Source organism: Camelina sativa, chromosome 18, assembly GCF_000633955.1.
Source record: "Camelina sativa cultivar DH55 chromosome 18, Cs, whole genome shotgun sequence".
NCBI classification, from domain to species: domain Eukaryota; kingdom Viridiplantae; phylum Streptophyta; class Magnoliopsida; order Brassicales; family Brassicaceae; genus Camelina; species Camelina sativa.
Genome location: NC_025702.1, coordinates 19,457,100 through 19,470,541, shown reverse-complemented (window position 1 = coordinate 19,470,541; position 13,442 = coordinate 19,457,100). Strand labels below are relative to the sequence as shown.

At 31.7% G+C, this 13,442-nt stretch overlaps 3 protein-coding genes across 6 annotated transcripts in view; 1 reads left to right on the top strand and 2 right to left on the bottom strand.

The window, feature by feature from the left end:
* The window catches only part of LOC104762675 (protein MADS AFFECTING FLOWERING 5-like), a 4,678-nt gene extending 1,712 nt beyond the window's left edge, over positions 1 to 2,966 (bottom strand). Inside the window, exons 1-3 of the mRNA XM_010486010.2 lie at positions 2,645 to 2,966; positions 638 to 695; positions 63 to 124 (exon numbers count right to left, since the gene is read on the bottom strand). Of these exons, the coding sequence (XP_010484312.1) occupies positions 63 to 124; positions 638 to 695; positions 2,645 to 2,829 (305 nt within the window). The 5' untranslated portion in view covers positions 2,830 to 2,966. The remainder of the gene's footprint in view (positions 1 to 62; positions 125 to 637; positions 696 to 2,644) is intronic.
* Positions 3,779 to 5,433, bottom strand: LOC104762672 (agamous-like MADS-box protein AGL27). Of its 4 annotated transcripts, XM_019239828.1 has the most exons (6): positions 5,257 to 5,425; positions 5,002 to 5,063; positions 4,824 to 4,920; positions 4,674 to 4,715; positions 4,330 to 4,371; positions 3,779 to 4,164 (listed from the first exon to the last, which is right to left on the bottom strand). In XM_019239828.1, the coding sequence occupies exons 1-6, from the start codon at positions 5,398 to 5,400 to the stop codon at positions 4,063 to 4,065; spliced, it is 489 nt and encodes a 162-aa protein (XP_019095373.1). In that variant the 5' UTR covers positions 5,401 to 5,425; the 3' UTR covers positions 3,779 to 4,062. The 4 variants fall into 4 exon arrangements, with proteins under 4 accessions (XP_019095373.1, XP_019095372.1, XP_019095375.1 ...); XM_019239827.1 differs by having other exon boundaries at positions 4,824 to 5,063; positions 5,257 to 5,433; XM_019239830.1 differs by having other exon boundaries at positions 4,101 to 4,208; positions 4,824 to 5,063; positions 5,257 to 5,432.
* LOC104762671 lies at positions 11,810 to 12,773 on the top strand. The gene is made up of 2 exons (XM_010486006.1): positions 11,810 to 12,142; positions 12,313 to 12,773. The coding sequence occupies exons 1-2, from the start codon at positions 11,910 to 11,912 to the stop codon at positions 12,422 to 12,424; spliced, it is 345 nt and encodes a 114-aa protein (XP_010484308.1). The 5' UTR covers positions 11,810 to 11,909; the 3' UTR covers positions 12,425 to 12,773.

Below are 13,442 nucleotides of genomic sequence, written 5' to 3'. Positions count from 1 at the left end.
AAAAAAAAAAAAAAAAAAAAAAAAATATTTGATCAGAAGGGGAGAGGAATCTTAGTGCTAACCATTGGACTAGTTCTAGTAACTCCTTATGTGAAAGATAATTCCTACTTTTTTCTGCAAGATCCTGCCATGAAAGAAAGAATTTGAATTTCTTGTGTTTCCAAGAGACACAAATGAATCCAGACCTCGAATGTTACGTAGGTATACGACAAGTTTAAAACCAAGAACTAACGATCTCTATGCCAATCTCTTTCCACAATGTTAAGGCATGCACTATACAAAGCATCCATGTAACAACCATCTCAAATTGACTAATCTAACTAAGCTTATACATGCTCATCTCAATTACAAAATCTCGTTGGAAGACTTTTAGAGCAATGAGTATATAATGAAAAGATATGATTCTAACTCTGGAGAAGACAAGTTTGGAACCATCCCGTGGACATTCTAGTGCAATACCGGCTGTGAAGAGCATAGTATCTCTATATTATGATCTCTCCACAATTTTAAAAGGCAATACAAAAAAAATATCAACATAACAACCATCTCCATGGGCTGTAAACTAGTTTCTGAGTGCTCATCTCAGTCACCTATGGATATGTTTAACCATGCTCGCAAGGTTCTCAGAAAGACTTACCGAGGTTGTAGGATCAGCATCCTGCTGTATTTCAAAACGACTGAGGATCTTGGCCATGCTGGAAAAAGATCAAGAGATAAACAAAAAAAACATTAGAAATAACCTATGCTAAATTATTTTGAAACTACGAAACACATATAATAGTAAGATGAGACTCTGTAGAGAGAAAGAAAGTTTCTATGACATGTTATTTCTATATCATTTATTTGCATTATAGAATCAATTAGTGTTAATTAACCTTTCCTCAAAGCTTGTAAATAGCTAAAAATAGCACATAAGGTTCATTAACATTTTTATTTTTTTTTGGTTTCTTTGGTTTTAGTATCCATTTTGCAGTCCACAATCTCTTTCATTTTTATGTCGTGCGTATATATAGGTAAATCTACTCTACTCATGTTGTATTGACTTTGCAATAACAACCAAGTTCATCTCTATGGTTTCGTTATATGTAATCAACTTTGCAGCCCCCTGAATTCTTTTCAATTATAGGCATCGATCATAGTTTGTTCTACTCCTATCCTATATGATATTTTGTTTTGTATGAAAAAAGGTCCTCAAGTTCATTCATACTTTGTGGTCTATTCAAGATTTCAATCTACATAGTGAAATTTGATTTAATTGATCTCCACGTTGCTAAAAACATCCTACTTAAGTTGTGATTTGAAACTATGTAATAAGTGAGGCATATAAGAAACACAATCTCAAGTGAAACACTTTTTATGTATAGTATAGTACCACTACATTAAGGTATCAAAAAGCTACCAAAGAAATTAGCTATAATTACTACTAGAGTAAAATTGAAGCCAAAAGAAAGTAAAAATTTGAAGCAAAAGGAAAAAAAAAGCTCCACAAATCCTACCTATAATTCGTGCATGTTATAGTTTAACATATGTACTTTGATGATCAAGCATTTGTACTGTTAAAATCAAGGCAATGCTAAAAATTTATATTTAGCAGCAAAAGGTTATATTCCCATTTCTACAAGATCTCTCACTTCGGGTCATTGTAAGAAATTTATATAGGAAAAACAAAAGATACAATGTATGGAACCAAGTGATGGTAGAAACTTAGTTTATTTGGCCCATGAGACCCAATAACTCAACGCAGTTCTTTTTTATTAACGCAATGCAAAACAGAAGGGAACAACAATTCAAGAAAAGAAAGAAAGAGCTACTGAATAAGTACGCATGATTGGGGCTTGGAGTCGAATGGTTTATACAATTGTCACCGTAAGCTCATATAACAAAATGTGTGTGATTTATAATAGATAAAAATTAAAGGAGAGAAATCAATATCCGATCAAAGGAGTAATGCAAATACACTACAATTGACCATTTAAATCACCTAGAAACCTTTTACTTAACTAACAAATTAAACCATTAGAAAAAAAAAAAAGAACGAGTAAACAAATCATCTACAATTAATACAAGTGTAGAACCAAATATTATATATACAATGTGTCATCTATTCCAATCTAAAGACCCTTAATCTGCTGCATTACTTACTTCATATCAAATCTACCGGAGGTGCATTGAGTGGAATTAAAGAGGGTAATGAGGACTAATCTAAAAAACTTTAACAATGTACATTGTTCTTCTGTAACTCTATATGAAGTATACACAAAAATTAAGATGACTTGAAATCCGAATAGACAAACATATAATATGATTACCACGTGTAGCAAAATCTCTCCAAGTGCATGCAATAATATTCCCAAAAGAAAAAAAAGATAAAAGATAAAACCTGAAACATATATATATATATATATGAAAAACAATAGAAAATGAAAAAGACACAAAACAAACACCAAGAACATCTTCAGCCACTACATTGTTTAATTTTAAATCTGTTAAAAGCTACACATCAATCATGGAGAAGAACAAAACAGGAAGCTAAGCTTAAAGATTCAAAAAGGGGGAAAACAAAACCCTAGTTCTCTAGTTCCTCTCTCTATGTTTCTCGAGAAAGATTAACAAAATGAGGAATAATATAGTGTTAGCTAGTTACCTATCGCCGGAGGAGAAGCTGTAGAGTTTTCCGGTGGAAGAAACGATGACAAGAGCGACGGAGGATTCACAGAGAATTGAGAGTTGGCGAGCTTTCTCCATGAGACCATTGCGTCGTTTACAGAAAGTGACTTGTCTACTGGTTTTGTCTTCAATTCGTTTGATCTCCACTTTTCTTCTTCCCATGTCTTCTAATTCTCCGGCAAGTCTTATCTCCTAATTTTGATTCTGATGTCCGTCTAACTGGCCGGAGGCAATGAACGTTTTTTTGCTTTTTATTATTTATTCTCTTCTTCTTCTATTTTTTTTTTTTCCCCTTTTTAATTGGTGAAGCAAAAAAAAAATCAGTGAAGTATGTTTTTTCTTTTGTTTTTGTTTAAACGAGAGAGAGAAAAAAAAACACACACACACAGAGTGTCAGTGAGAAGTGTTAAACGGTTCGTTTTGATATAGCTAAGACACGTGTAAACGCATGTCGAATCACCTGCCGCGCCACCGCGGGCGTGTTTTTTTTTTTCTTATTATCTCTTTCTTTGTTGATCACAAAAATGTGAAACAAATGCATTCGTCGTATGGTTTTTTTTCACGTTTCTTAAATTTTTGTAATATTATTAAAGTATATGAGATTTTTATTAAAACGAATAAACAGGATATGGCTTTGAATTGAATATGATAAATAGAAATGGTATATCCGTCTATGCATATGTCGAAATTTAGAATTTACTTTGGGGTTTACTCGTAATTGTCTCGTTAAGACTCGAACCGACTACGACAATTCGCGCATCACTTACCGTCCGGTTCCACTGTTTCTGGGTTCGTGTAGTAAACTTGTAATCCCACTTCTGCTAGGCCCAAATAGTATCTTTATTAAGCAAATATAAGCCCATCAAGACTTTGCTACTAACGTTATTGGATGGATGTATTTAAAGTAAAGGCCTGTGTGAGGTTGTACCAACTTTTTTCCTTACTATTTTTGGACTTCCTCAAAAGCAGAACTAATAAACTTAGAAAAAAGTACAAAATATCTGATATGGTTCAATCAAGGTCAAGCTATAAGAAACTCGAAAACTATGCCGCCTAAGGTAAGAAAACTGATTAAACAAGCTGAAGATATCTAGGGTTCTTCACGCTGAAGAAAGAAAAACATATTTATATATCCAATCCCGTACTTGCAGACAAGAAAACAAACACACGAATTCTGATCTTGTCTACGAAGGTACAACAAAGGTCGACATCTTTATCTTAGTTTTACAATACTTTTTCGTATATAAAAAAGTTCTTTTTTTTTTTACCTTAATTTCCACACAGAGGAAGATTAAAAAAAAAGGTTTGAGACTATGCAACTTTTTCTAATTTACAATTTTTTTTTTTTTTTTGTAATTCTGAATCAGGCTATGACTCAGCCGTTGATGATGATGATTACTTGAGCAGCGGGAGAGTCTCCGGTATTTTGTTACCGGAGCTATTTTCCGGTGACATTCCTCTCTCACCTTCGGTTACCAGAAACGTCTTCTGCCCCATCTGTAAGAAACTTTCTTTCGTTTCTTTTAGTTTTTCTACAGCTACTAAACATTAACAAGAAATTAATCTACATATTTGAGCAAGTGTATTGGTGTTTCTATCTATATAGTGTATCAAATATGATTACTCAGCTTCATAGAGCATAAGAGTTTGTGTTTTTGTCACCTGGCTAGCCAGAAACTGGTTCTCTTCTCTCAACAACTTCTCCTGTTTGGACAAGATCGTAAAGGTCATTAGTTTCTAACAAGTTTTTAGAAGCTATCTGATCATCGCCATCCAAATTCGGTAATTCTCATCCACGGAAAAAAGTCTTGATCAAGAAATTCAACATGTTTTTTTTTTTTTCATTTGTTATGGTTAGGGTTTCATATAAATAAAACCAAGAATAAATCAGGAACTAAGACAAGACCTAACAGTTCTTGGTTTAGTAATCTGCAGACTCCGAGGTTAAGAATCAGCGTACCCTACAACATATGGCTTTGCTAGCAATTAAAAACCAAAGCACTAACCTTTTCTTGAAGGGACTTCAAATCCTCCATCATCAGTTCTGTCTACAACGAGACATTAATTAAGGATTGTTAAAAGACTATTCTTGTAAATCTAACTAAACAAAACATTTTTAGGAAATTGGTACAATCACTTAGTAGCAGCATAGATACCTTCTTAGCTCTAGTTACGGACAGAGCAGTCTCGAGCTGTTCCTCCATAGACATTAAGGAATCTACACTTACATTATCCACTGGTTCTTCAAGCTTTCTGTATTCATAAGTTTCCAAAAGAAAAGAAAATATATTTTTTATCAGAAGAAAAGGGGGATAAAGGTATCTTAGTGCTGACCTTTGGACTATTTCTAGCAACTCCTTGTGTGGAAGATAATTCCGAGCTTTTTCCTCAAGATCCTAGGACAAAGAGAAAACAAAGGGAATGGCCAAAAAGATTGTGAAGTTCTTTGAGTTTTCTGAAGAAAATCAATAAATGTAACTTAAGAGAATAAAGTCCAGTATGAGAAATTCAAAACAATGAGTTTATCTCAGGCTCTTCTATCATATCACAACATCAAAACCCTTAGAATAATGTTCTTAGCTAACTTACTAGGACTTTTTGTTCATCAGCATGTTGTATCTCATAACGATCGATGATCTTGGACATGCTGGAGATATCATGAACAAAACAAAAATGCATTAGAAACAATAATTTACGCAAAACTATTACAAAACTAAATACCAGCAATCGCATCAATAGATGACATTATAGATCGAACCAATTTGTGTCTCTGATCAATATTGTTTTTAAACAACTTTACTTCAGTACTAGTAGGCGCCTATGTATTAAAACAGTTAAGTGTACATATATAGCTTAAAACACTTAGCTTACAATTAGTTTTTGTATTGGTCTATTTTCGCTTTTCTTATTCCATCAGATTTATATCCATGCAATCTAAACTGTAATGCTGTAAGTATATAATCTCTAAATTCTTAATTTCATATCCCCGAAGATCCTGTTATATCTATACATTTTCTAACTGCTCCCATTTGACTAGCACATTTTTTCCTAAGCTAAATCAATGTTATATAGAACAACAAAACGTTTAGCTAAATGATGTCAGGATTCTCCTTCGAGGACAAGCCAAGAAAGTGTGTTTGACATTTCAGGGAGAAAGGTCACGACTCTAATCCTAAATGGTGTTTACCAATGATATATTGATGCAATAACATGAATATACTTTTTACAATTTCAGAAAAATCTTAAGTTGTATATTTAACATTAATCAGAAAAAGAAGAAAAACTAAAAAGTTAGTCAAAAAAAAAACTTAATCTCAAGCAAAAACACTTTAAGTTAAAGTACAAAAAAACTACCAAGGAAACTAGCGCTACAACTAAAGTTTCAGTATTGGAAAATAGAGGCAAATAAGAACGAACCTAGAATTGTATATATATATATATATATAGAGTGTGTACTGTTACAAAATCAATATACACACATTGACAAAGGTTATATTCCTATTTTCGAGAAGATATATTTTTTTATCCCATTGAAATTTTTTGAAAGTGGAAGTCTTATATAAGAAACATACTACTGTTATTATTGATTTGACAATGCAGTTTCATTTTGGTTAATTGTGCTCAATTCGAGATGTTCTAAAAGACAGGAAGTTGAGATTTCTTCTAAATGGAAGAATGTCAAAAGATCATATGGTTAGGAATATCCATCCACAACTAAAGATAGAAGACTATTACATTCATTGAACAAATGGTTCTAGTCTACTGGTTTCAGTCTATCAGTATAATCCGGCCATCAATTTCTACTGATGAACCCTCTAGGCCACTGCGACATATAGTAGAAGGCCACAGCAGACTTAGGCACAACATCTTGAGGAGCAACAAAAAGTCGATCACTAACCTAGACATATTTATCTTGTATAGTGCCATATATATATATATATATGCACACAACAGTAACGATTTGAAAGGGTTAACAAGGTGAAAATTTGATATCCGGTTTGATAAGTAATGTGGCATGTGTGGCAAGTATCAATGTGAAAAATTATCCAAAACACTTCAATCAACCTTCAAAAACAAGTATAAACCTTTGGACGCTACTTAATCGAAGAGAAATTACAAAACAAACATTCTACAATACATACCGGATCAGTAATTGCACAATGTGTCATCTAATTTAAATCAATGACTCTTGATCTACATGTTACCAGTAACCTCAATTAATCTCTCAACAAATCTAAGGGAAGTGCATTGCAATATTGGATATAAACCAAATCTCAAAATCTCAAAATATGCAAATTGTTTCTTAATAAGAGAAAAAAAAAAGGAATCTTGAAAGTGAAGAACAGATGAATTGGCGATACAAAAATTACTAAGAACGCATCACCAATTACTATATCTTTTTCATCGATCTCAAAAAGTTACTATATAACCATAGCCGAATCTTAGAGAAAGTTGGTGAAACAACAGCTTATGGCCCTTATTTTTATAAACAACATTCCACCCTCTTAATCTATATTATTATTTTCACAGCAACTTTAGCAAAGAAGGCTTGAAGTTGAGAATTATTTACATCTTATGTCATTGTAAATTAATATTTTATTTAATAAAATTATAAAACAAAAAAAAATCATTTCAACTCTTTTCCATTAACAAAAACAAAAATTTCCTAATTTGTCTCCTTATTAAATCTGAAATAAAATTTCCAAATTTCATTCTCCTAAAATCTCTCTACAAATTCTTTACAATAATCGATTTTAAATATAAATTTATGAGGAGCCTATAAATCAGCTACATTTGATTTTCTATCTTCCTAATTAATCACCACATTCAATTCTAAAATACAATAATTTTGTCCCGAATTTCTATATATAAAATCATATTAAAAAAATTAATGACTTATAATCAATCAAAATTAATCTAATAATATAAACTTGGCATATTCCCATATATATATTATGCGATTTTATAGTTATTAATTTGTTTTAATTAATTTGTTTTTATACGATTTTATATATAGAAATTTGGGACAAAATTATAGTATTTTAGAATTGAATGTGGTGATTAATGAGATTAAGTTGAATATGTCCACCTATAAGTTGAATATATCCACCTATAAATAATGTTGACCCCTATTCTCAAGTTAGTATCACCAGCAACATAAAAAGATGCACCTATTTGCTATGCTCATTTGGCAGCTGCACATATACAACTGTGATGAAATATGTCGAGATGTCATGGAGTGATCACCAAATCTGGAGCAGTTCCTATGCCTCCCATCATCCCATGCCACAGCTGAAAGATAAGATTGTGACCTCTACGTTCTTTTGCTGATGGAAAACAGTCTAAAATAGCTGACTTTTTAAAAGTTTTTATGCTTTATAAATGTCTCTCCCCCTCTTTTTGTTTACTTTTCTCTCGGTTCAATACTTCTTATTTTATTTTTGGTCTATCATTCAAATTCACAGGGTTATATAGCTTCACGGGTTTGGATTAGTATTAATGTAAATTTGAAATATCATTATTTTGGTAGTACAAAATTATTCATTAAAAGTATTTATCAATATTAAAATATTAGACATATTTAATTAACTTGATTAAATTATGATTATGTAAAAATAAATTATTTCTCTGTATACTACGGGTTAAATCCTAATATTAACTATCAAAATACACTTATACAATTTTAAACACTAAATAAATTAAACAAAAATTAACAAAAAAATGTAGCTTATAATTTTCATATTTTAGTTTAAATGTATCTTCCCGCGGTGTACCGCGGGTTAAAATCTAGTTCAATTTGTATTTAGTGTAGTGGCAAATTAATAGGTTTTTTATTTAAAAGTACGGAGTTCAAATCTTAAAAATGTAATTTGTTTTTTGTTATCAGTTTACTAAATCTTTGGACCGGCTCTGTATATAACGCAAATACTGTATATAAAATTTTGCAAATATATAAATTTTGGATTTTTTTTTTTAAGTTACTCAAAAGGGTTTATTTGGACATTCGTTTAATCACATAATTTAATCGCTGATTTCGGTTTTAAGCCCGGGAAGACGAACGTTAGGTGTAGTCTTAAATGGGTCAAAAATTTACCAAGGCCCAAATAAGTTAAGTGACCAAAACGCTTTGACCACTCTATTTCAGTGAGTCTCAGACTTCAGACGACTCAGAAGCTTACCGCTTCGTCTCAAGTCGGTCAGCCAAACACAAGATACAAAATATTGAATATTGAATCGTCTTTGAGTTATGTTTTCAAATATTGAATTGATCATATGATGTTTTACTGTGTTTTAGAGCTTAGATAATTATGCTGCTTAGATAGATGTTTTCACTACTGCACATTTGTTTAAGTATCCCGTCGCTATCTCATGTTTCGACTTTCGAGGTATATATATAGTTTTTTTTTTTCATCAAACACTTCGTAATTTTAGATTGAAGGTTTACAAGCAAACTTTAAATATGAGCCAAATACACCAATAAACTTACACAGGAGAATAAAATAAACTATAAACATCGATCTTAAGACGTACATCAAACAAGCTTTAAGACTTGACTTTAAACCATATAAGTTACAAGATAAACAAAGGGGACAACAAGTCCTGAAGATAAGGAGTTTCCACACAAAGTGAAGCCACTTGTGGTGAAGGATAACCGACAAATGCCATATAGTCAGCCACCTTGATAACCATTGTCGTAGACGTTGCACAAGAACGAACGCAGTGTTTGGATTCCGTACGTGCGCCAAAGGTCCCTGGAAAGGGTGGTCACACACTAGACAAGACGAGAGTCTTGAAAACCAAGAACCTGAAAGGACACTTGGAGAAGGTGTTGCGTTGCACAAAGCTTCAATTGCCATTACTAGTCCTTCCAAAAGACACAATCTATAAGGAGAGGAAACAAAATCCTTAATTAATTGTAAAAACCATATGCCTATCTTTATAGAGGCTTTCTTGAAGTTTTTCCTAAAAAAATGGACACACGCTCTTCCATTTGAGATATATGAGAGGAAGGAGTTCTCCCCAAGAGAGGAATTAGGCATCACAAGCGCAAAAAGCTGGCCCTCGTTAGTTTGGGCATTGGTGATAATGGATTCTCCAAAGTACGATTTTGGTTATATATAACTATATATATAGTTAAAGAGAAACTCTTGTGTTTAGATCCATCTAGGTTTTTGATGATTGCTATTTTAAAAGTTTTGATTTTTGTGTAAGAAACAAAACTTGCAAGCTGTTGCTTTCAAGTTATTTGTCTTAGTGAATTGAATTTGATCACTTGCGTAAGTTAAGTGCCTCTCTTGGGAAGATTTTCATGATTAAGCCATTAGATTAGAACACATGGATATTGATTGCCCTGTCAATTTTTTTTTTTCATTTTATTAAACTGCTTTTGATAAAATGTTATATTAAACTTACAATGTCTAGGGACTGTATACATAAGTGGAATTCTCTTAAAATGATAAAAAGTGAAAAACTAAAGTGGTGCATAAACCAGCCAGCCACTTGTCTAGGCTTTTTTCTTTCAAGTTGGTAGGAAACATCAAATACTAATTTTAAAAGTTTAAAACAACTAATAATATAAATAAATGGAATCTATTGGTACAGATCCAAACACTTGTTTTGCTTTTGNTTTTTTTTTTTTTTTTTTTTTTTTTTTTTTTTTTTTGTTTAAGGGCCTAGAGATTTATGGAAATAATTGGTTGGGTCCTTTGATGGGTTCCATTGTTGATACCTTTGTCCTTTTGTGCTCTCTCTAAATATTGGTTTTTAACTTTATTGCTTACCTCATGTACCATTTACTGATTCTTCAAAACTTTATTTGAAAATATCAATTACAACGTTGATGTAAGAAAAAGTTATTACAATTGTGGGGCTGTGAGAAAAAAACAATCATTTAACTTTATAATTGTACTCAATTATGTACATTAGATCAATTTAATAACATTTTGGTATTCTAAGGAGTTTCCTAAAACTTTTTGTCTTATAATAGTCGAGAGAGTTTTGTATGGAGTGTGATACTATTATCCTCCAACCATTTGAAATAACCTTTACTTGGAACAATGAAGTTTGCTGCTTTCACTTAAAACAAAAATAAAAAGGTGAGAGGCAATGAGGCAAAAAAAACTGATATATAGAGAAATATATATAGTGAGACAAGACAGTGCAGCTAATACAAGAAGGACTGAAGGAGGCTTATGTGTCGAAACGTTTTTGGACATTTTGGTGACGCTTTCATCCATTTACATGTGCACACTAACTTTTGTCCTGTTCCTAATGCTTATGATATCATATGAATTTATATTTTTTTTCTTTCTCTTTTGTGAAATTCTATATAAGCAGGCATGTTGCAATATATCAGACTAATTTCTGATAACATTTCAAACTTAAACCTGATTAATTGATCCGGCTGCAAAGAAAATCGATGAGTTTAACCGGTTTGGCTTGACTAATTAATCCAGTTTGCAATGAACTAGGATCAAACTTTACTTTGATACTTTTTCCAAAAGCTGTAAAACCGATCCACATATTTTGGTTCCATCATAAGATATCTCTATTATAGATGACTACATGAGGTAGAACTTGCTATATATAGAGGTGTTTTGAATGTTTTCATCCGTATGAGATGTATATATCTATCTGACTATGCAAACTACAGTACGAGTACATCTCATCCTTCCTATGGGGGGTTTTTTTTTTCTTTCTTTCACAAGAACAATTATGATAAATTACTAAACAAATCTATATTCATAATATCCAATTTTTTTTCACCTAAATGAAATCGAAATTTTAAATGCGCTGTTTGATTACAAAAAAACACTTGCAAACTGTATCCATCATTACTTATTTTTTGCGATTCATTTACAGATTTGAAGCAAGATTCGACAATTTTGGGCATTGATTGAATAATGGCAACAATGGGTATGGAAGTCGAACTTTGTTACGCAATCTCTGATTAATTGATTGTCTTAACTCTTAATTTTTTTTTCTCAAGGTTCATTACTTACACGGTTACACCATTATGATTACCTATATATAAAAAGAAAATAATTATAATTGTTAACTAAAGAATGTTATAGTAATAAAAACAATATTATCTCTATTATTAGATTCTTCCACTTCTTTTCTTTAAATAACTTGTGTTTTTCTTCTCTTCTTCCTCCCCGGCCCTTTGCTTTTTCTCCCTCTCTCACTTCACACTTCTTCTTCGTCTTCTTCGTAGAAAGAAAGACAGAGAGAAAGATAAGATGGTGTTAGGAAAGCGTCATGGATCTCTGATCAAGAGAACAACAAGCATGAATATGATCACACTCGAGACACCCACGATCTATGATGCATCTCAGCCGTCTGATCATCTGACCATTCATCCGCACCATCATAATCAGACGGTGGTGATGGCTACTAACTACGATGATTCCTTGAAGACTTGTAGCCTCTGCAATCGAAGTCTCTGCCATCATCGTGACATTTATATGTACAGGTACGAATACGATTTTATGTTTTTTTTTTTTGTTTTCTTTATTAATTTCACAAACCCCTTCAATTAATTTTCAAACGATGTTGATTACCGTTATATATATGTAATATGGTTGAATATGAATACATACTTCGTATATAATGAAAATGTTATATATTGTATCGTTTTTGTAGAGGGAACAACGCATTTTGTAGCTTAGAGTGCAGGGAGAAGCAAATTAAGCTGGACGAGAGAAAAACGAAGAAAAACAGCTTCGTATCATCCAAGAAACCAATTCGTATTTAATCGATCATGTATGATCTCTATGATAGTTATCAAAAAAAAATAAAAAATTGTTATGCTAATAATAATTTTTCCTTTGGGTAAAATTAGTATGTTTGCGTTTAGTATATAAGAATGGTGAAAACTACGAGGAAAAAAAATGAGACTAAAATGATTGTAGTAGCGATCATATAAAATGTAGCTTCATAAGCATGATAAATTATGAGCTGTATAGAGTAATCGAATTTGCTTTGTTCGTGTGATTTTTCGTTGTGATGTTTAATATGTATGTAATGTAATATCAATATTGATGTATGTATTCAGGTGGTCTACAACTTGTTGTAACATATAATTGCAAAAGACTTTTATAATATCAGATGGACTGATTCTTAATTGTATTTAGAAAATAGAATTTGTGATAGGGATCAGTTGTGAGAAATTCTATAAATAAATTCTATCGAATCTTGGGTGACGAAAACCAAAAGATTTTTCTCCTTTTTAAGACGAAAATTCCAGTTGGCCGGCTAAATTCCCCCAATATTTAAAATTACAAGAAATAATAATCTTTTTATTCTATACAAATAATATCAGTTGAAATATCATAGAATATGAGCTTTTTTAATCCCTACTGTAATTAAATGGGATTTAAGTTCTAGCATACAAAATATTGCTTGGACGATTCAAGACCACCCATTTTGTTTTTTTTGGATATAAACTAAACAACCGTATGAGTTAATAGAGAAATAAAAAAAGAAGCAAAAGAACCGTATGTTGTAAGTTCTAACATTAAAATTATCAGTAAATTTGAATATCAAGAAGATGCATCTTATGGTTATAGAGTTTTCGGATAGCCAAGTGTTTTACAAGTGGTGGATTGATTTGATCATTTGAGCTTCGACTCGGATGTATTTTTATTCGTGATAGGTTAACAAAAAGAAAGAGCTATTTGTCAGAAACATATTCATCTTGAAAATATAGTTGTCGGTTGATATTAAAACACTCAAAATAAAATTGTCTCTTGATGAATATGATTGACCCGAAA

Coding starts and splice junctions, on each gene's coding strand:
- LOC104762672 (XM_019239827.1), bottom strand. CDS start 5,400: ATGCGATTGCTGGTATTTAGTTTTGTAATAGTTTTGCGTAAATTATTG. Junction 4,716..4,823: donor CCGTAACTAGAGCTAAGAAG/GTATCTATGCTG, acceptor GTCTCGTTGTAG/ACAGAACTGATGATGGAGGA. Junction 4,372..4,673: donor TGAAGTCCCTTCAAGAAAAG/GTTAGTGCTTTG, acceptor TTGTCCAAACAG/GAGAAGTTGTTGAGAGAAGA.
- LOC104762671 (XM_010486006.1), top strand. CDS start 11,910: ATGGTGTTAGGAAAGCGTCATGGATCTCTGATCAAGAGAACAACAAGC. Junction 12,143..12,312: donor CGTGACATTTATATGTACAG/GTACGAATACGA, acceptor TCGTTTTTGTAG/AGGGAACAACGCATTTTGTA.